Source organism: Piliocolobus tephrosceles, chromosome 4 (genome assembly GCF_002776525.5).
Source record: "Piliocolobus tephrosceles isolate RC106 chromosome 4, ASM277652v3, whole genome shotgun sequence".
Taxonomy (NCBI): Eukaryota; Metazoa; Chordata; class Mammalia; order Primates; family Cercopithecidae; genus Piliocolobus; species Piliocolobus tephrosceles.
In genome coordinates this window covers 77,906,583-77,928,986 of record NC_045437.1, presented here as the reverse complement: position 1 = coordinate 77,928,986, position 22,404 = coordinate 77,906,583, and the positions used below count along the sequence as shown (strand labels likewise).

General features: G+C 42.3%; 1 protein-coding gene across 2 annotated transcripts in view; it reads right to left on the bottom strand.

The window, feature by feature from the left end:
• RASGRF2 (Ras protein specific guanine nucleotide releasing factor 2) overlaps nt 1–22,404 on the bottom strand; it is a 273,755-nt gene continuing 251,351 nt past the window's right edge. For both annotated transcript variants that reach the window (XM_023214960.2, XM_023214961.2), the window contains exons 22-27: nt 22,049–22,133; nt 17,650–17,847; nt 14,155–14,234; nt 12,614–12,731; nt 10,662–10,730; nt 1–4,466 (exon numbers count right to left, since the gene is read on the bottom strand). In XM_023214960.2, coding sequence (XP_023070728.1) covers nt 4,374–4,466; nt 10,662–10,730; nt 12,614–12,731; nt 14,155–14,234; nt 17,650–17,847; nt 22,049–22,133 — 643 coding nt within the window. In that variant the 3' untranslated portion in view covers nt 1–4,373. The remainder of the gene's footprint in view (nt 4,467–10,661; nt 10,731–12,613; nt 12,732–14,154; nt 14,235–17,649; nt 17,848–22,048; nt 22,134–22,404) is intronic.

Below are 22,404 nucleotides of genomic sequence, written 5' to 3'. Positions count from 1 at the left end.
TGAATATTCAAGAAAGGTGAAGTTTAATTTGCATATAGGCATAACCTACACCTCACCTGGCAAGTGTTAGGCCACAGCACAAACCCCTCTGTCCAATCACAAATGTCCACAAATTTGCAAAGCAACTGGACACGAACGATATGCTTCTCAAACTCACACACATATTCGTCCATCGCACACACACTCAAATGATAAATACATTGAAATCCTCTACAAAAGAGAGCTGAGCATAGTAATCAGATTACCTCACATGCGGACAGCACTTTGCACTTTACAGTCTAATCCATTTGGTCCTCACAATAGCCCTGTGAGGTAAGCAGCACAGGGATTACTAGTCGCACCATTTTGCAGATGAGGAAACTGAGGCTCGGGGATGTATAAACACCAGCCTAAGGTTTTCCAGCTGGAGACTGGGCCTAGGACTCAGGGCTGGGATGCCTAGGTCAGCTCTCTTTCATAACTGGTTTTCTAGTGAAAAATGAAATGAGCTGTGTAAAAACCAACATCCTTAAGTATAATAGAACTATTATGTTCCTTGAGCAGATCAGACCAAGTACAATCAATCCTAATGTTAATGTCATGCTGCATGATGAATAATTTTCTGAATCGTTCATGTGTTTATTCCTACAACAAAATGACTGTTTTCCATTTTGGCTCTGCCTCGTCTTCATTTTAAGTCACCAATGGCCAATGAGAAATGGCACACTGATTAGATTTCATTAAGTCTTCTTACCAGAATTACATGGTGGTATCTATAATAGAGCCATTATTTAAACTTACAGTCTGATTTCTTACTGAAATGAAAATGATTCTTATTTATTGATTCCCTCTGGCTGTGGACATTAGCCTGGCTCCACCCTTCAGCCATAAATAGGATGTTCTCTTTTATGCCATTTCAATAGTTGTAAAAATAATACATTTTGCAATTGTATTTTTAAAAACCTTTATACTTCAAGTGAAGAGTTTTTTTTCAAGGGGATAAAATCAAACTTTGAAAAAAAAAAAAGCTAAGTAAAATCTCTTGCTTTTAAATAAAAGTTATTTTTATTGGGAATAATCCCTGTATTGCATTACTCTTTTTAGTTAAGAATTTTAAAGCTGCCCAATCACTGCTGGCCCAAAAGCCTCGTCGTATACAATAACATGAGAGAAAGGGTGCTGATCCATCATTACTCACTCCACATGGGACCATAATGGATTTTTCTCTTCCAAGTGATTCAGTTTCTCTGAGTTTCATTTGTTTATAAGTAGTACTTTAAGACGTACTGCAACTTAACAAACAGTAATAGGACTTGGTGTGAGAGCCACTTGAAAATATTGCAACGGCCGTTTAAAATTCCCTCTTTAAATTCCTTCAGAAAAACACTAAGGAAAAGTGACAACGTTTTACTTCATGCCTGAATCTGTCAAATTAATATATTGGATTAGGTAAGAGATTTGTCCCTGTAGCAAAACTAGATGTCTCAGTTAATAACCAGAGGCATCCCCTAAAAGCTCCAAGATAATTCCGTTGACAGTACAAAATGTGGGCATTCATTCGAAAGCCTGAAATTGGCTTTTACTTCTGATTTTCTAGGTTAATTTTACAGTATACATGTTCGCTACTTGGCTGTTAGAGGTTGACCTCCCATCTCCTCTTATTTATGGACTAGAGGCAGATGCAGCTGGGAATGCCAGCTTTTTGTGTAGGCAGAAGAGAACCGGCACTTTAACAACACTGCAAATTGCTCTTGGGGATTTTTAATTTGACCAAATTGAGGGTGTTTTAAATGTGCATTCCTCTCCCAGCTGGCACACGAATAGTGCAGGTCATCAACAGACACTCCCTCAGAGGCGGACCTCTCTCTCTCTTGCTCTCTTGCAGCTCCAGGAAGGCTGCAGACTCCAGAAAGTGGTGTAATTCTCAAACAAAAATGTGAAGGGCTAGCAAGTGGTGCACCCCTGCAGTCCCAGCTGCTTGAGAGGCTGAGGCAGAAAGGTTGCTTGCATCCAGGAGTTCGAGGCCAGCCTGGGCAACATAGTGAGACCCTGTTTTTCAAACAAACATAAAACCCCCTAAAAGTCAGCATAGCGATCGGCAGTGCCTAATATGACCACTGCGGGGCAGTTCCAACATCTTGCGGGAAATAGGTGCAAAAGCTTTGTCACTAACTGAAAAGCTGTGATCCAAAAGGGAAGGAGCATTTGGAAACTCCTGTCATATTTCTCGTTAATAAGAATGGCTGCAGCGTCTCTGGAACATTTGGATCAAAGAAATGAGTCCAGACTTCCACAAAAAGCACACGCAGAACCATCCTTTCCCTCTGAAGGACTCTAGCAACCTCAAGGCAGATAGAATGCACCAACTTTTCCACATGTTGTTTGGCCTGAAACTAGTTTGTGTGTGGTCTTCTCACAGATTTGTCCCAGTTTTAGTTCACCTTTCAGGACTACGCTTTTGAGCCAAGAAAGCTAACCTTTACTTTTCTTCTGCAAGACCTCGAGGTGTTTGGTGCAACTGATACGTATTATTTCAAACCCTCAGCTTCTGAACACTGAGAAATAAATCACAAGTTATGCGTTGTTAGGATCCAAACAGCCCATGCTTCTCATCATGCATCAAGATGCGTCAACCTCTTATTTGAAACTAAAGAGAACAAACAAGCAACTTTAAAAAAGAAAAAGAAAGCATCCATAAGGAACCCTCCTTGGGTTGAGTGCTACACTGTTGGCTAATGTGAATTATTGAAAATATTTTTGGAATGGTCTTCAAATACTGTATTGTATTTTACTTAGTTGATATTTCACTATATAGTTACATACAGAGATGGTGCTTACCATGCAGAAAAAGTACATTCTCTACCTCTATGGTACATTATCAATGCTAGCTCTTCCACTGGGTCTTAAGAGCCAGCAGGTGGAATTTATTAGTCAGCTGTTAGCTCTAACAACATAATTAAAGTGCAAGGAAAGAGGGAAAACAGCCAGACAGATCAATTTTTCATTGTCAGCATCAATAAGTTTCATGCTGCTAAGAGAAAATGTCAGGTGCAACAGGTTCAGGGAAATAGAACTATGTTTTTTCTCTTCCTTCTTTTAAAGCAGCAGTCTCCCTGAGAAGAGAAGAGGGAGGTAAACAATGAGATAGCCCTATTTCTTCAACAACTGACAATCTTGGGAAAAGTAAGGTCACTTCCCCAGCCTCGGGTAGCAGGACAAACCCCTGCATTTGGTTTCGTAATATAAGAGCTGTTCGGTGGTTGGGCCCATTTCCCATGCACTTATAATACTCTCAGAGATCTCTCAACATCATTTTGTAAAGAAAGAGATCTACGAACAGCATATGGAAGTGTGGGATTTGAAAAGAAAATTTCACTAAACTGTTTTAAAAAAAAATACAACCAATGTTCATAGTAAGCCTAAAAAAGGTCTGTGTAAATGAGAATAGATTCCTGCAGTACTATGAGCGGGGAAAGAAAACAAGCAAAGCAAGGTGTAGAGATGATCTTTAGGTATAGATTTTCACTCAGCACTGAAACCCATGATTCCCCACAGCACTTGGTGGCCTTCTGTCTGTTCCACAGTTTTGTCGGTGAGATGGACGTGCACATTCTTGCAAACTGCAGCTGCCTCTCCAAGAGGGTTGGCGGCTTAGGACCAACAGTCTCAAGGAAAAGCTCCCCAGCCACCTCAGCCAGCCACTGTCTGCAATCCTCTGGGGCACAGCCTACTTTAATTAAGGAAATGTTACATACAAATCCATTTGTGTTTCATTCTTTCTTTCCTATCCTGTTGCCTAAAGATTGGAAAGCCAGTTTCAGAAGGTGCCATTCCTCACATAGAAATATTTAGAATGCACTGAAAACCATGCACATGCTGTAGACTGAAATTGCTTATGTGTTGGTCCATCTCTGTAGAGGAAGTGTCAGCTTTTCTGTGAAGCTTATACCAAAAGGAAATGTAATGGAACCAGTCAAATCCTAGAAGATTGGTAGGTGTGCCCAGGCCAGTAAAGTGCCAGAGAAACATCACAGGTCTTTTTCATGGATCCTTGTCCCTGAGTTCTAACAGAACACGGACAGAGTTTAAAATTTGCCAATTTACCTGCTTTGTTAAAATGGCAACTACCATCTCCCATCTAACATTCCCTTACGTAAAACGTGCCACCAGCTTTCTAAATAGCCATCTTTCACCTTCCCACCCAAGTTTGAAGCATCTGTCTTTGACCCAAACAGCTGGGTTTCTCTCTGAATGGAGACAGAATTCCAGTCTGGTTCTATCTTCTTTGGTGGAGAAAGGAGACTGGCTTCGTGCTGTACCATGTGAGGCATACACAATTCTGTCTGTCCTGCTTTCCATGAACATCCCGTGGACTCAGGGGCAAGGCCAGATCTTCAAGCAGGGAGTCGAGGTTCAATTTTTAGTGACAGCTCATATAGCGTATCTTCATCTATGATAAGGTCTTTGTCAAGCAAGTACTGTGTGACCTGAAAAAAAGGGGAAGTCCCAGCTTTTACCTCTTTCAGATACCACTGCATACATTTTCTGAGGGAATCTAACACAATTCAACATTTTCTCTTAAACACCTAAAAATCTTATTTGACCAAAAAAATCAAAAATATGTTTCCATTGTTAAAAAAAAAAAAAAAAAAAAAAAAGGCAAACATCTCTAGTCCTCTCTCAACCCCCAATCTCAGGTACCTCCCTCAATAGGAACTACTGCTACTAATTGGTTTGTGTTCTCCCAGTTGTTTTTCTATGTCTTTATAGAGATTACATGTACTTACATATATCATTTCCCCCCCTAAAATTGGCATCGTGGCGCACATTTTATTCTGCTTTCATCTCTTAATGATAGGTCGGAGAGAGCTCCCTATGACAGTAGATAGAGCTCCAACTGCTATACAGTATTAATAGTGCAATATATTGGAGCTTATTTAATAATCTCATATTGATGGATGTTGAGTTGCTGTCAATACTTCACTGTTACACAAAGTTTCGGTGAATTCCTTGTTAGCATGCTTCCTGGTGTGCATGCGTGAATACTCTGCTAGGCTAGGGTAGACATCAGAAGTGAAAGGAAAGGAATTGACACTAGAAATGAAAATGTTGGGGCATGGGGGATTTCCATGAAAATATTTCTTTAGTTTTATTGAAATATAACACACAAAAGTGAAATGGATAGTTTGATCCATTTTGACAGATGTATACACCATGTAACTTACATACATTTCATGATAAAGAACAATTTCAGCATCCCCAAAAGTTCCCTTATGCACCTACCCACTCAATCTGCTCTCGGAATCAAGCACTGCCCTGGTTTCTATCACCACATATGAGTTCTGTCTACTTTGGAACCTCATATTGATGGAATCATTCAGTGTGTACGCCTTCATGTGTGGCTTCTTTCACTCAGCATAGTGCTTTGAGATTCAGCCTTGCTGTGGCCTGTATCAGTAGTCTGCTCCCTCTTATAGCTGACTACTCCATTGTAGAGATGTACCATAACTTGTTTATCCATTCATCTGTTGATGGACACTTGAGCTCTTCTCAAATAGGGGCTATTATTTAGAAATGTTATGAACATTTTATACAAGGTTTTTTATTTTTTTTGAGACCAGTCTTGCTCTGTCGCCCAAGCTGGAGTGCAGTGGCGCGATCTCAGCTCACAGCAACCTCCGCCTCCTGGGTTAAAGCGATTCTCCTGTCTCACTCTCCTGAGTAGCTGGGACTACAGGCATGTGCCACCATACCCGGCTGATTTTTTTTTATTAGTAGAGACGGGGTTTCACCATGTTAGCCAGAATGGTCTCAATCTACTGACCTTGCGATCCGCCCGCCTCGGCCTCCCAAAGTGCTGGGATTACAGGCGTGAGCCACCGCACCCAGCTATACAAGGCTTTTAAGGAGGATGCTTTCATTTTCCCTTTGGATAAATACCTAAGAGAGAAATTGCTAAGTCCTAAGACAGGTGCTCATTTAACATTTTAAGAAACTTCCAAATGGCACAGTTTTGCAAAGTGGTTGTTCAGTTTTATTCTCACCAAAAATGGTAAGAGTTCCAGTAATTGAATATACCAATTTTTAATTTTAACTGATGATGGAAAATGACCTGCAAAGTTTCCAAACCTACAGTATGTGACAGTACCTGTTTTCCCATATCCTAAGCAAGGTTTGATATTACCAATCTTTTAAATTTTTGTCAATCTGATAAGTGAAAATGATGTCCCACTGTAATTTACATTTTCTCTCTTTACTAGAGGAGTATTTAAAAAATATTTATTGGCCATTTTGTTTCTTCTGTGAATTAACTATTCACAGGTTTACGAGTTGCATTGTTTATGCTTTTCTTATAGAGTATAGACTATAGAAATGCTTTTATTCTGTTTCTTTGTTTTATATTTTGCAAATGTTGTCTCCTTGTCTACTGCTTATATGTTGACTTTTTAAATAATTGTCCTCTGTCATATAGAAATCCTTAATTTTCATTAACTTTATCAAGCTTGGCTTTTACAGCTTTTGCATTCTGTGCTTAAGAAGGTCTTTCAAGGCCGGGCGCGGTGGCTCAAGCCTGTAATCCTAGCACTTTGGGAGGCCGAGGCGGATCACGAGGTCAGGAGATCAAGACCATCCTGGCTAACATGGTGAAACCCCGTCTCCACTAAAAAATACAAAAAACTAGCTGGGCGAGGTGGCGGGCGCCTGTAGTCCCAGCTACTCGGGAGGCTGAGGCAGGAGAATGGCGTAAACCCAGGAGGCGGAGCTTGCAGTGAGCTGAGATCTGGCCACTGCACTCCAGGCTGGGCGACAGAGCGAGACTCTGTCTTAAAAAAAAAAAAGAAGGTCTTTCAAATCCAAAGTCATGAATATTTTATCCTTTGTTTTATTCAAATAATGTAAATACTTCTTTTTAAACTTAGGTAATGAACTCATCTGGAATTTATTTTTGTGAATGGTAAGATGGAGAGCCAAAATTCCTGTTCTATTTATTGAATGGTCAGTTTCTTTCTGGCACTTTCTTTGAGTGCCTTCTTTATCTCGTATTAGATTTTCAGGTAGACTAAACACGCACATGGACTTTCTTCTGCCTCACTGGATTTGCACTGCTGGGCCAGTGGAGAGTCCTACCTTATTTACTCTCAGTTTAGGATATGGCCATAACTGGTAGGGAACACTCTCCTTTACTATTCTTACTTACCAAAAAGTTCTTGTCTGTTTTTGGCCTATCCATGCCTCCATAAGAGTTTCAGGATAAGTTTGTCAAGTTCCATGAAAACCCTGTTGAGATTTTGACTAGGACTTCAGTGAATTTATAGATTAATTTGAGGACGATGGACCTCTTTACAATAGTGTTTTGATCCATGAATATGATACAACTTTCTCCCTATGTACTTCAGTACATAAAGGTCTTACATATTTCCTGTCCCACTTAATCCTAGGCATTACAGATTTTGTTGCTATTTTGATTGAGATTTTTTATATTACATTTGAATTGGTTATTGCCAATGTGTTGAAAATTATTGGCTTTTTCATGTCCAGTTGCTATACTCCCTTAATAATTCATCAGTTTTTCTCTTGGATATTCTAGATCAAATCATCTGTGAATTATAGTATTTAATCTTTACCTTTCCAATTTTTATGCCTTTTGCTTCTTTTTATTGCTTCATTGCCATGGTGAATTTTTTCCTGTTCAAAACTGAATGGTAGCAGTGATGGTCACAACCGTGTCTTTTTCCTGACTTGAATTAACTAATTCAAGAAACATTTATTATCTGCTACGGTCCAGACACTGTGCAAGATGCTGGGGCTATGATAATAAACACAGTAAGTCTGACTCTGACCTTCATGGATATCACGCATATGCACATAATCACACAAATAAATGTAAAATGGTGACTCCAGCAGTAAGTGCTAGAAGGGAGACTTAGATGGTGCAATACAACCTTAAAAGAGTGGAGTGGGGTTTGGGAAAGTTAGGGAAGTCTTCCTAAGTGACACTTAAGCTGTGTACAAGCAAACTGTGCAATGAGGAAGAAAGGGTACTCCAGACAGAAGGAAGAACATAGCTAAAGGCCTTGTGGCAAACAGAAATGGGGCAAAACCTAGGGGCTATTAAAAGAAAGTGTGTCTCTCACTGTTGGATAAGGGATTTATGGATAAGCAAATGTGGGGAGAGGGCTGGAATGATTCACATGGTAATAGAATAGAGTTGGGGGCATCAGTATATTTAGCTTAACACAAATACTGATGGTTACATAGAGACATACTTATAAATATGTATAAGTATGTGTGTGTGTGTGTATGTGTGTGTGTGTGTATATATATATATGACTTAGTATACACACATAGATTCCTGTGCTCTGTCAGCTGATACATGCATAACACAAGCATATCTAAAGTCCATATCTTGGTTGCTGAAACCATTCTCCAAAAAAAGGAACTACAGCTTTTGGCAGAAATAGCCGAGTCTAGGACTGGGGCAAATTATAAAAGATGAGTCTAGAGCATCTTTTTATTTCTACCCCCCAGAGTCAGGGGCTCTGTTGCCCAGGCTGGAGTGCACAGGCTGGAGTTCAATGGTGCGATCCAGCTCACTGTAAACTTTGCCTCCTGGTTTCAAGGGATTCTCCTGCCTCAGCATCCCAAGTAGCTGGGATTACAGCTGCCCGCCACCATGCCTGGCTAATTTTTGTAGTTTTAGTAGAGACAGGGTTTTACCATGTTGGCCAGGTTGGTCTTGAACTCCTGACCTCAGGTAATCTGGCTGGCTGGCCTCAAACGATTCTCTTGCCTTGGCCTCCCCAGGTGCTAAGATTGTAGGTGTGAGCCACCACACCTGGCGTGGAGCATCTTATACTATCAGAAAGTAAGAAAGTCCTCAAAAAAGAAAAAGAGAAAACCCTACATGGATCAGGGTATGACAAAGAAGTCAACTGAAAGAGCACCCAATGGCCAAGCTTGGAACAGTTTCCACAATAGAATAAAATATTATTGGATGACAATCCTAAGTATTAAATCCATTAGTCCATACCGATATAAGTACATGATTGAATAAATTAATAAATGGAGAAGAAACAAATCTTTTGAGCAGAAGAATTCCAAGTAATTTATGTAGATATTTCGTTCTCAAGGAGAGGCAGGCATAATTCTCCACTCCTTAGGTATGGGGTGTTCATGGTGACTTCCTTCCCAAGAATACAGGATGAGGAAGGAAGGAAAAAAGAATAACTTTACAGTGGAGACACCCAGCAAACACTGCCTTAGCGAGGCAATTCAAGCTAACATCAACAGTCATAAATTAGGTTGATAATATAACTCCTGATATGATGTGATGAAAATGGCACTTCACCTCTGGGGTCTTCCTTCCAATAACCCAAAATCCCAGGCTAACCCTGAGTAAACATCCGACAAATTTCAACAGTGGGCCATCTTGCAAAATACCTGACCCCGGCTCCTCAAAACAGTCAAGGCCACCCAAATTAAGGAAAGTCTAAGAAACCACACAACCAAGAGGAGCCTAAAGAACCTTGACAATTAAATGACATGTGGTGTCCTGGATGGGATCCTGGAGCAGAACGAGGATATTATGTAAAAAATAAGGAAATCTGAATAAACGGTGGTCTTCAGTTAATAATAAGGTATCGGCTGGGCGCGGTGGCTCAAGCCTGTAATCCCAGGACTTTGGGAGGCTGAGGCGGGCGGATCATGAGGTCAGGAGATCGAGACCATCCTGGCTAACACGGTGAAACCCCGTCTCTACTAAAAATACAAAAAATTACCCAGGTGTGATGGCGGGCGCCTGTAGTCCCAGCTACTCGGGAGGCTGAGGCAGGAGAATGGCGTGAACCCGGGAGGCAGAGCTTGCAGTGAGCCGAGATCGTGCCACTGCACTCCAGCCTGGGTAACAGAGCGAGACTCCATCTCAAAATAATAATAATAATAATAATAATAATAATAATAATAATAATAATAATGTATCAATATGGGCTCATTAAGTCTAACAAACACATCATACTAATGTAAGATAATAATAGGGCATTGGCTGTGAGGTATATGGGAAGTTTCTCTACTACCTACTCAGTTTTTCTGTAAAGCTAAAACTATTCTAAAAAAGTAAAGTCTACTAAAAAATGGGGGTAAGAGGCCATTTGTGACTGGGATGGAGACAGTAAGGGGGTATATGATGTGAACTGAACCTTAAGAAAAAAGTGGGGGTCACATAATGCGAGACTTCATGGTCATGTCCAAGATTCTTAATTTTTTTTTATCCTAAGAACAATGGGAAGCCAGGAAAATGTTTTATGTAAGGGAGAAAATAATCCACTTTGCATTTCAGAGAGCTCTACCTAGCTGTGATTTGCAGAATGAATTTTGCATCCTAGAGTGAATGCAAGTAGAGTAGGCAACAGATATTGCAGCTTGGACCAAGGGTCATGGCAGTGAAGACAAATGGAAGAGGGACAGATTCACAAGAAATATAAGAAGTAAAATCAACAGAACTTGATGATGAATTGATGTTCCTTTTTTTTTTTTTTTAATCAGACTAGCCGAAGATTTTCTATTTTACTGGTCTTTTCCATGAGCTAGCTTTTGGTATTTTGGATCAACTTTTACTGTTGTTTTCTAATTCAGTAATTTCCCCTTTGTTCTTTATTAATTCCTTCACAGCCACAGAATATTACCTTTGGCTGATGATCTATTCTGTAGGAAGTCTGCTGGAACTGGCGTATCTCTCTGATGATGTGTGATATCTAACAGAGAAAAAAACAAAACAAAATGACAACAAAAGCAGAGAAAGGTATTTCCTGTATTGCAGCACATTCTTCTGAGGCCTCTTCCCGGAAAGGTCAGTCCCTTCCTCCAGTGAGGCAGGTGGAGCCTGCCTGACCATTCCCTATGCTTGGTGCTTTCTTGACTCTCAAGGAGGTACATGAAATGCCAAAAGCAAAAAGATACTGAATTCAAAATTGGGGAACAGCTGGCACTATGTGGCCTCATGTTTGGGAGAGGCAAGCTCTGGGTGCTGTCATCCATGGGCTCCTTGCTTCTAGCTTAGTGCTTAGAACCTGGCTGTCCAGGCTGGACACGGAGGCTCACGCCTGTAATCCCAGCACTTAGGGAGGCCGAGGTGGGTGGATCAATTGTGTTCGGGAGTTTGAGACCAGCCTGGCCCCAACATGGTGAAACCCTGTCTCTACTAATAATACAAAAATTAGCCAGGCGTGGTGTCATGGGCTTGTAATCCCAGCTACTCGGGAGGCTGAGGCATGAGAATTGCTTGAACCCAGGAAGTAGAGGTTGCAGTGAGCCGAGATCATGCCACTGGCCACTGCACTCCAGCCTGGGCAACAGAACTGTGTCTTAAATAAATAAATAAATAAATAAATAAATAAAAGAACCTGGCTGTCCAGCAAGAAGCTTTCAGCAAGTGTTTATCACTAGTCAGTCTTAGGAACTCATCCTTGGATTCCTCATCTCCTTGGGGATGCTGAAATGGCTTTGCCAAAAATCTCCTCAATCAATACTTAGGAATATACCTAACCAAGGAATCGAAAGACCCCTACAAGGAAAATTACAAAACACTGCTGAAAGAAATCACAGATAACACAAACAAATGGAAACACATCCCATGCTCATAGATGGGTAGAATCAATACTGTGAAAATGACCATACTGCCAAAAGCAATCCACAAATTCAATGCAATTCCCATCAAAATACCACTATCATTCTTCACAGAATTAGAAAAAATAATTCTAAAATTCATATGGAACCAAAAGAGAGCCCACATAGCCAAAGCAAGACTAAGCAAAAAGCACAAATCTGGAGGCATCACACTACTTGATTTCAAAGTATACTATAAGGCCAGAGTCACCAAAACAGCATGGTACTGGTACAAAAATAGGCACATAGACAAATGGAACAGAAGAGAGAACCCAGAAATAAATCCAAATACAGCCAACTAATCTTCAACAAAGGAAACAAAAACATAAAGCGGGGAAAGGACACCCTTTTCAACAAATGGTGCTGGGATAATTGGCAAGCCATATGTAGGAAAGTGAAACTGGATCCTCATCTCTCACCTTATACAAAAGTCAACTTAGGATGGATTAAGGACTTAAACCTAAGACCTGAAACTATAAAAATTCTACAAGATAACATTAGAAAAAATCTTCTAGACATTGGTTTAAATAAGGATTTCATGACCAAAAATCTCCTCAATCAGCCCACAACGGGTATTAGTCCCAGTATCCACCTCCTCTTCCATCGCAAGATTAAAAAGCAAACATCGGGCTGGGGCTGTAATCCCAGCACTTTGGGAGGCCGAGGCAGGCAGATCACTTGAGGTCAGGAGTTTGAGACTAGGCTGGCCAACATGGTGAAAACCCTTCTCTATTAAAGATATAAAAATTAGCTGGGCATGGTGGAACGAAACTGTAATCCCAGCTATTCAGGAGGCTGAGGCAAGAGAACTGATTGAACCTGGAGGCAGAGGTTGCAGTGAGCAGAGATCGTGCCACTGCACTCCAGCTTGGGCAACAGAGCAAGACTGTTTCTCCAAAGGAAAAAAAAAAAAAGGACAACAAGAAAAGCAGACATTGACTTTGAAACAGGCTAATTATGAAATTATACCTACCATTCTCATTTTGGAGAAATTGACAAGGCCTTCCTCAGTGAAGTTTGGTGTTCCTTCTTCAATAAATGCCAGGTCTGTCAAGTACATCCCAAGGTAAGGAACTGCAGGAGGGTTACAACTGCAAGACCAAGAGGCACTGTTCTGAGACTCATTCGAATAAATATCTATTTCCCTCCCCAAATTAAACAAAGGTGGATTAAAGGATCCTCCTTTGATCCTGAAGAATGAACTCTTTTTATTTCAGTTTCAGAAGCATATTCATGATATGCAGAATTTTAAACACATTTCACAATAGAATAAAATACAAAAATGACAGCCCATGCTTTACTACGTGTTTGAAAAAAAAATGGCATGTTCAAACAACAGGATATCTTAGAGACAAATACACAGCATTTGCTAGCAGTAATTGTTTGCAATACTTATAAATTGCCCACAATTCTTTGAGGGTTAGAAGCTTGGAGGAAAACCTCTGTGGTCTTACCTCTTTAAATCAAGCATTCAGCCTTGATGAACTAGATGGAAAAATCCATGCAATTAGAGCTTTGTACTGGTAAAAACTTGTTTTCTGTTTTAGTTGGTTCTTAAATGTTTTTAGAAAGTGTAGACTTAACATCACAACTCAGACTAAGGTGAGACACTGTTTTGTTTAGTTTTTAGAGAGAGCTGGGTATACTTGGTCTTCTCAGAGGCCGGAAGCTAAGCACATGGGCTTTTGATGCAGGAGAAGCTGGGTTCGAATCCCAGCTTGACCAGTTACTAAGTGATACTGGGAACACTCTCTGAACTGCAGTTTCCTCTTCTGTAAAATGGAGATAGAAAAGCTTATCTCTTGAATTTCTTGTGAGGCTTACATACACATATCAAGCACTTAGCATAAAACCTGTCATTTAGTAAATACTTCGGTAATTTGTTCTTATACTATTACTGCTGTTGTTGCTATGATGATGATGATGATGATGATGATGATGATGATGATGATGATGTCTTAGTCTTGCTTTTACTCATACCATCACAGGACTCATGGTTTTCTACAGTAAGTACATGTGGTAGATTATGAGAATACCAGTTGCAGGAGAATCTCAATTTCTCTCTCTCTCTCTTTCTCTCTGTGTGTGTGTGTGTGTGTGTGTGTGTGTATGTGTGTGTGTAGAAAGGGAATGCTCTAGAAACCAAAGACCAAAAATAACAATCAACAGGTGCTGGAATATTTAAATAAAACTCACAGGAAATCATTGTGCTTAGATTAGGAAATAACTGAATCAATAAAATTTTTACAGTAAAAGATAATCTGATTTATTATGGTAGTATTACCTTCTTAATTCTTAATCTGCATGCCATGAGTATATCCATAAGACAATTACTGTATGCACAGTATTCCAAATAGTAAGGAAAATCGGAAAAATACCTAGATGATATAAGTTGTTTCCCATTTATTTTTCTTTTCAAAGCAAAGTAGGCGGTAGGTCACTGTTTGTATACTATATACATTATGTAAATATATTTCTGAATTATGAATAATTTAATAATTAAGATAGACATACTTTTTAAGGGTTTCTCTAAGATTTTTAAATCTTCCTTCAGAGGAAACAGTCTTTTGAAGTTTGTCCATTAGAGCTTTTGTCTAAAAAGAAAAGAAAAAACTTAGTGTGATGAAAATACTATGGTTTAAAAAGACAGCGAATTGCCAAAAGATGTTCAGTTCTCTTCTTTGGTGGCAGGTGCTGATACCTTTGCCAGAATAAAGGTCATTGTGTGATAGGATTCTCAAGATGTAGAGATAGGGCATTATGTTTACATTTAATGTTAACAACATATGGAGAAGAGGAAGTGCCTGTATCTACACATTTAGCCAAAAAGAGGGAAAATGTGTAGAAAGAAAAATTGCAATGGATAGAAAACAGGCACTTAAAGAACTGACAAGTAGGCCAGGTGCAGTGGGTTACACCTGTAATCCTAGCACTTTGAGAGACTGAGGCAGGTTGATCACCTGAGCCCAGGAGTTTGAGACCAGCCTGGACAACATCCTGAAATCCCGTCTCTACTGAAAGTACACAAATTAGATGGGCATGGTGGCGGGCACCTGTAATCCCAGCTACTCGGGAGGCTGAGGCAGGAGAATTGCTTGAACCTGAGCCAAGATCGTGCCACTGCACTCCAGCCTGGGCGACACAGCGAGACTCTGTCTCAAAAACAGAAAAAAAAACAAACAAACAAAAAAAAAAAAAAAAACAAGAATTGACAAGCACATGTTGAATAATCTTTTTTTTTTTTTTTTTCTGAGACAGAGTCTCGCTCTGTCGCCCAGGCTGTAGTACAGTGGCGCGATCTCAGCTCACTGCAACCTCCGCCTCCCGGGTTCAAGCTATTCTCCTGTCTCGCCCTTCTGAGTAGCTGGGATTACAGGCACACGCCACCATGCCCAGCTAATTTTTGTACTTTCAGTCGAGTCGGGGTTTCACCATGTTGGCCAAGCTGGTCTCAAACTCCTGACCTCGAGTGATCCGCCCACCTCAGCCTCCCAAAATGTTGGGATTACAGGCATGAGCCACCGCACCAGGACAAATGTAGAATCTTAAAGGAGAGGTCTCATGTCAGACAGCTTTTGCGATGAATCCTTTTGAGTGTTAATCTCCAACTGACCAAAACACATGTTTGGTTGCCTTGGTATTGACTGAACAATGTCCTCTACTACAGATCCTTTCTTTTGTGATCTTCTTCATCAATTTGTTAGAGAAGTATAACTGATAATTACTGAGAAATAACATTGTCGTTGACATTGGTCTGGGGTTTCTTCCATGAACATAGGAGAGTGGTAGGGTGGCCCTTGGAGAGTATAACCCATTCCTGGGAATACCCACATCCAGGCAGCTTGGCTGGGCATGGAGGATCCAGGTCCTACCTGGAGAAGAACTTGAATGCCCAGGTTGAGGGTCCTCAAACTACTTTGTCTCACCTGGAGAGGAGCTGCACAGCTTCCTGAGAGGCAAAGGGCTGTCTTCCCAATTCTGGTGTCTGAGGGCTCTTAGAGACCTCCTGCTTGGTCCAGGGCTAACCTTGCTGAAAACAGTTGCGATAATACAACCTGTCCTACAGCCACAATCTGTGGGTTCCAGAGTACAGATTATCAGGCCTGCTGAACAACTCCCCGGCTGATCTCAGATGCAGAGAAGGGACAGCTGCATAGCAGATGTTGTCATCAAATGTGTCTGAAGCAGGGCGTATCTGCAACCAGGCCCTACCTACCATGACTGGAGTAAGGCACTCGGCTCTAGAGAGAGCCTCTCTGGAGGACAGTCCACTAGCCTATGCTAAGGCCACTGTGAGTGACCTATAATGTGACTGAAATGCTAACATTTTATTTAGAGCCTTTACAGATGGTATATTCAAATATTGAAACAATCATTTCAATATTAGTCTCATCCATCTCTATTTCATGATCAGTTCGGTTATTCCTAAACCCGCATCCTATAAAAGACAAGAACATCACTTAACTACAGAGTGGACCTGGAAACTTTCTTAAGGAAGATTTAGGGATCCCTTGGTGATAGCTGGTGATCCCTAGAAAGCTGGTGCAATCTGGATAAGACTGGTGGATTGCACGAATGTTCATTTCCTAGTTGTGATACTGTCTATAGTAATGCAAGATGCTGCTGCTGGGGGAAGCTGGGTGTAAGGTCTTGGGAATCTCCGCATTATTTCTTACAACTGCATGTGAAGCTATAATCATCTCAAAACAAAAATTTGGTGTTTTTTTTTTTTAACCAGTATGTGTAAAAACTGTGGCTGTTATTTACTAGGTCCATTGTTGACAGAAAAGAGGACTTGTGAATTCTAAGGGGCCGAATTTGGGATTCTCAGAGCACTGCATTTTTACTAAGAAATAAGTGGGAGAAGGCAAGACAAAAGATATGACTTAGGCTTGGTTTCCTGCCACATGGGGAAATTAAATTGTTCTCCTATGCTAAAGGGAAAGGCTTGGAGGGCAAAATGAAGACAGAAAAGAAATAATGAATGTCTCTGAGAGGGGCTGAAATCCTCAGAGTGGGGTGAATAAAACAAGACAGTTTTTAGGCCATGTCAGCAGACTATACCCAGATCTTCTGGTGTGGGACCCTGGAGGTGGCACTCTGTAGATTCCCCTCACCAACTCTGGGTGTTCACAGCAAGGCAGGGGAGGATTAGGCAGACAGGGCCTGATGTAGACCCTCCTACCCTCTCGCACCAATGGGACGTGGGAGCCTGGAAGCATCCCCTTCACCCCTGAAGCGAGGTCAGCCACACTCCCTGGGTGCAATCACCATGCATTGCTCCTGGGCGGGACAGGCAGGCCAGGTGACACCAGGTACAGGCAGTTCACAGCAGCCTGTACCCAATGAATAATCAGCAAAGAATGACCACAGGAGGCCAGAGGAGCAGACAGGTGCCCAGAAGCCCAGAGATACCCTCCCAGGCACACAACACCCAGGGAGAAGGCCAGCAGAAAGGGCAGGCGAAGAATCATGATTTAGTTTGAATCTTGAAATTATCTGAGTGAAAATGACAGGCATGGGCAAGTTGAGATTAATGAAAGAAAATGAAAATTATATTTCTGCACATCTAAGTCATTATGCCAAAACTTTACATCTGCTACATGAACGAGCAAGAAAAAGGTGAAAAATGAGGCCTTTTGTCCCTGGCTTTTGGCCCCACAGAGTTTGCACCCTCACTCTGGGAGAGAATGAATGGACCCATTGGACATAATTGTGCGTACTCAAAGTCAATGTGCCCTCCGAAATAATTCAGGAAACAGCTCTTGACTGACAATCACATTGTTTGTAGCTGTCCCCCAAAATGCTTTAATGAATGGTTTAGAAATACACACGAATGAAATCAATTAAGTGGTAAGAGCACTGTAATTACCCATGTTGGCACCTTTCTTTGGCAACTGAGCAGCTCATTTCAGTTAATGATTTCCTAATTAGTAATATTTAACTTGGCTCCCATCTCCCAACCTCTCCTCCTCTTAGCAGCAGGCTGTGTCACAAGCTGAGGCTCACCTGCTTAGAGACCTTGGCCCAGGTTTTCTTCAGCCTGTAGATGGCACTTCTGTTCAAGGCGGAGGTGATTTCCAGCACGCCGTTGTAATTGTGCAGGCATCGGCAGATGTCCGCCACCGCCACCCATTTCTCGATGGCGTTGGCACGGGAGCTGACATCAGCATAATTCATTATCTGGGAGGCCACCAGGTTACTCATCTGAGACAATCAAAGAGCCCAGAAAGGCAGTCTAAGAGCCAAAGCAATGCATTTAGGCAAATTACGTAAATTATCTGCAGACATGTCAGGAAGGCAGGATGTTGATCATATTCTACATTTAGCTACCCACTTTCTAAAGAGACTGAAGTCTATAAGAATAAGCTAATGAGCATCTGTTTGTCCTTTGAGTGAAGAGAGGGATTATCTGGCTTCCTGCTTGTTGGGGGAAGAGGTGATTTTGTTCATCAGCAATTTTGATGGTGTCATTGCTAATAATTACTGAGGAAACAGGACAGAATAACCTAACGCCTGCGGAAAGGCAAGGTCTGCAGATCATGGGTCACTCCCTGGGGCCTTTCCCCTTACTCCTTGGCCCCCAACAGCGTGTGATTCCTCACTCTGGGAAGCCACAGTTACCACAGAGAAAGAAAAAACACTTGCCCCCAGTTAGATCAAATTCTGAACTGATTAACTCTCAAACCAGAATCACTTGGCTGCAGTGAAAAGGAGAACATTTTCTTCATCTTATCTCGTTCTTCACCAGCAGTTAAACGGACCTACAGTTTTGAGGCTAAGTGCTGTAATTTTATTACTTAAAACCAGTTTAAGAAGCTCAGCTCTTGCAATATGGAAAGGAAAAAAGTGAAATAGGATTACCATATTAACAAAGGTAATATAGGGCATGTAATTTTTTTTTTTTTTTGAGACAGAGTCTTGCTCTGTCGCCCAGGCTGGAGTGCAGTGGCGCAATCTCGGCTCACTGCAAGCTCCACCTCCCGGGTTCACGCCATTCTCCTGCCTCAGCCTCCCGAGTAGCTGGGACTACAGGCACCTGCCACCACGCCCGGCTAATTTTTTGTGTTTTTAGTAGAGATGGGGTTTCACCGTGTTAGCAAGGATGGTCTCGATCTCCTGACCTCATGATCCGCCGACCTCGGCCTCCCAAAGTGCTAGGATTACAGGCGTGAGCCATGGCACCCGGCCAGGGTGGATAATCTTATATCTGTACACTAAATCTGATGGATTCACCCATTCTTTGATGATTCTGAAGCTACTTAAGACCTCATAGTGCCTCAACACCACTGTGGAAATTCACTAAAGCACCTACTGCAGTGCTATTCATTGAGGGCCTGCGCATCCTTAGCGTGAGGAGAGGAATTACTTGGAATCCAGTTTGTTCTGGGAATAAATGGTTTTGTTAATCAGTAATTTTGATGAAGAAGTTCTTGCCAATAACTATTGAGGAAATGGGATAGAACAGATTATTTTAGGTGCTGGGAACAGAAAGACAAATAAATCCATCCATGACCTTAATGCAATCTGAGCCTAGGTAGGTAGGAAGGGGAGGGTTGCAGATACATAGACAGGTAAATGCCATGCGGTGAAACACAAAGTTAAGTCTATTCACGGCAGTGTTTGAGAATAAACAGGCAGCATGGGGCATCTGGTCTAGTACAGAGGAGGCTTCCAGGAAGAGCTCATGCCTGCATTGATTGTTTTTGTTTGTTTTTCTGGAGACAGGATCTTGCTCTCTTTCCCCAGGTGGAGTACAGTGGCATGATCACAGCTCATTGCAGCCTCAACATCCAGGGCTCAAGTGATCCTCTCACCTCAGCCTCCACAGGTATGCACTGCTATGCCTGGCTAAGTTTTTGTATTTGTAGAGATAGGGTCTCACTATGTTGCCCAGGCTGGTCTTGAACTCCTGGGCTAAAGCAATCCTCCCACCTCAGCCTCCCAAAGTGCTGGGATTACAGGTGTGAGCTATAGTATCCAGCCTTGCATTGAGTGTTAAAGGATCCAAGTATAAGAGCAAGGGGACAGAGGTGGGAGGGACGGTGTAATGGAGGATCTGGCAGCCATCTGAGGGGCATAAGAACTGGGAGAGCTAAGGGTGACAGATGGGCTGGGCTCTTGTATGCCAGGTTGAGCAGTTGGGACCATATGCCTAAGGTAAGGGGAAGCCACTGACGGATTTTTGTCAAAGGGAGGGAGATAATTAGATCGGCCTTTCAGAGAAATCATTTCTGTGCTGCTGCATGAAGGATGGTTTAAGGTATATGTGCTTTGGTCAGGGATAGGCCAAGGCGGACATCCGGGCCAGAGGGACTCAGTGAGTTTAGAGCATTGGCATGTAACTCCACTTGTTATCACAGCCAAGTAGCCAAACATGGAGGGCCATCACTTGGCTCTAAGCCACTGTTGTCTGTAAAGGGTATAATTGCCCTATTGATATGGTCCAGGAGCTCATGCCCAGAAAGAGAAAGAGTTAAGTTGCTGACCCTGAAGGCAAGGGAGAGCTGGCCACGTAGCTATACATGGGAGTGACCAGCTCAAGCAGCTGAGACAGAGCGGACAGCATAAGAGAGCTGCTGATGAAAGAGCTGCTGATGAGAACTCCTGCTGAACAAAATCATCTTTCACCTACCTATGGCCCCCTGCATGTTCTTTCAGGTATCCACCCACTCCCTTCGGACCTCAGCATGGGCTGGAACCTGACCCTGAACCTAACAGATGGATTGGAGGGCAGTGAGGTTGCAGAGGAGAGATGAGTTAGGAGCTCCTGGAGAGAAAGGATAAAAGGCCACCTATCAAGGTGGTGGCAGCGGGGAAGGCAGGGTGGGGAAGGGCCTGAGATACATGTAGATTTAGGGTTTGCAAATACGCTGGGCAGTGGTGAGGGTGAGGTGGTGAGGGAGATGACGTCTAGATCCTGGGCTTGGGTGAGTGAGTGTATGGTGAGGCCACTACCCGAGACTGAGAACAGAGAGGACAATGAAGAAGCAGGCTTGGCGGCTCTGGGGTGCAGATGAAAGGTTCCATCTGTCATTGTCAAGAGTGCAATGCAGCGGCCATCCCAGCGGAGGAGGTATGTGGGTCTGGAGCCTGGGATCAAACCTCTCTTTTGACTGTCCATTATATCCCGTGTGTTAGTTCACCACAGGTAACAGAGGTTAGTTTCCCACAGCATGGAACCTGTTTCTCAGGGCAGGGACTAGATGGGCCGTGCCCCTTGTCCTTTAGGCAGCGCAGCACTGAAGCTCACCGTGTGGCAGCATTCACTCAGCATCCACGTACTCTGGGGAAAGCCTGCATGAAACACTGTCTTGGGAATCTAAACTGTCGCTTTTGCATTTTGATTCTAGATGACTTATTAATTTACCTATGGGGTTCCTGGTAGTTTGTTGTTGTTGTTGTTTTTAAAATCATCATTCCTTTTATTATAGTTTATTGAAACTGGAAAGGGAGGCTTCCCATTGCCTGGATAGGCCAGTCGACACTCCCACACCTGTTACTTGTTCTACCACAGGACTAAGACTATGAGAACAGCACTAATTAAGAGCAGGGAGGTATAAAAGCATCTCCCAATCTTACTGCTGGGGAAAAGCAGAGCTGGAAGATGGACTGACAGCTGGCCACTGCTGCACAGAACTACAGCCACAATGTGGTTATGCTCCAAGAGGCCCCTTCCAACCCTGGAATGTAATTCAGGCTGAACGTTCAGTAATGATGAGGACTTGCACCAACCCAGCCTTACCGTCACTAGCACCACCAGGGGCCAGTGACACATGTACTGTGCATTCTGTTAGTCGATTTATGACCAGGAAGTAGTGATGGTGATAAAAATAGGAACAGCAACCTGTACATTATTGAGCACTTACCAGACTTGGCTACCATCAAAGGTGAACCTCTTATGTCAGGATGTTAATTGGACATTATTACATTACTGTGAGCTCTTAGACAAGAGGTAAGCTTGTCTTCAATATCCCATCAATTCTATTTAAAAAGTCGGTGGCAGGCTGAGTGCGGTGGCTCACACCTGCAATCCCAGCACTTTGGGAGGCCGAGGCGGGCAGATTGCCTGAGGTCAGCAGTTCGAGACCAGTCTGGCTGACGTGGTGAAACCCCGTCTCTACTAAAAATACAAAAAATATTAGACGGGCATGATGGCACGTGCCTGTAATCCCAGCTACTCGGGAGGCTGAGGCAGGGGAATTGCTTGAACCCGGGAGGCGGAGCTTGCAGTGAGCCGAGATCACGCCATTGCACTCCAGCCTGGGCGACAGATAGAGACTCTATCTCAAAAAAAAAATAAATAAATAAAGTGGGTGACAGAGTTGCTTTATTTTAGAGGATTCTTTAGACCCCAATATCCATCTTCTTGTAACACACCCAAGGTTTTCCTGTCACGGTTACTCACATCGTTGAAGTGTTGGCTAGTTTTCATAATGTAAGGAGTTCTTTCGTTTTTATCCAGCTTCATCCACCCCTGCCCAAGAAACTCCCTGAAAGTGAAAAACAAAACACAAAACCAATTAAGTTTTTAAAAATGTGCTGGCTATGATCCTGGATAATTGTCATGAATATTAGAAACATTCCATTTAACACGGCCTAGAATGGTTCCTGACACCTGCTGCTGCCAGCCTCACAAGCGGATTTTACCTCGGCTCTAGCAGTTTACCTCTCAATGCCAAAAAGGAAGATTCTTCAGTTTCCAGCTTTTTGTTATAAATGTTTGGAACTGTGTCCCTATTAGGATCCTATAAAGGCTTCTCA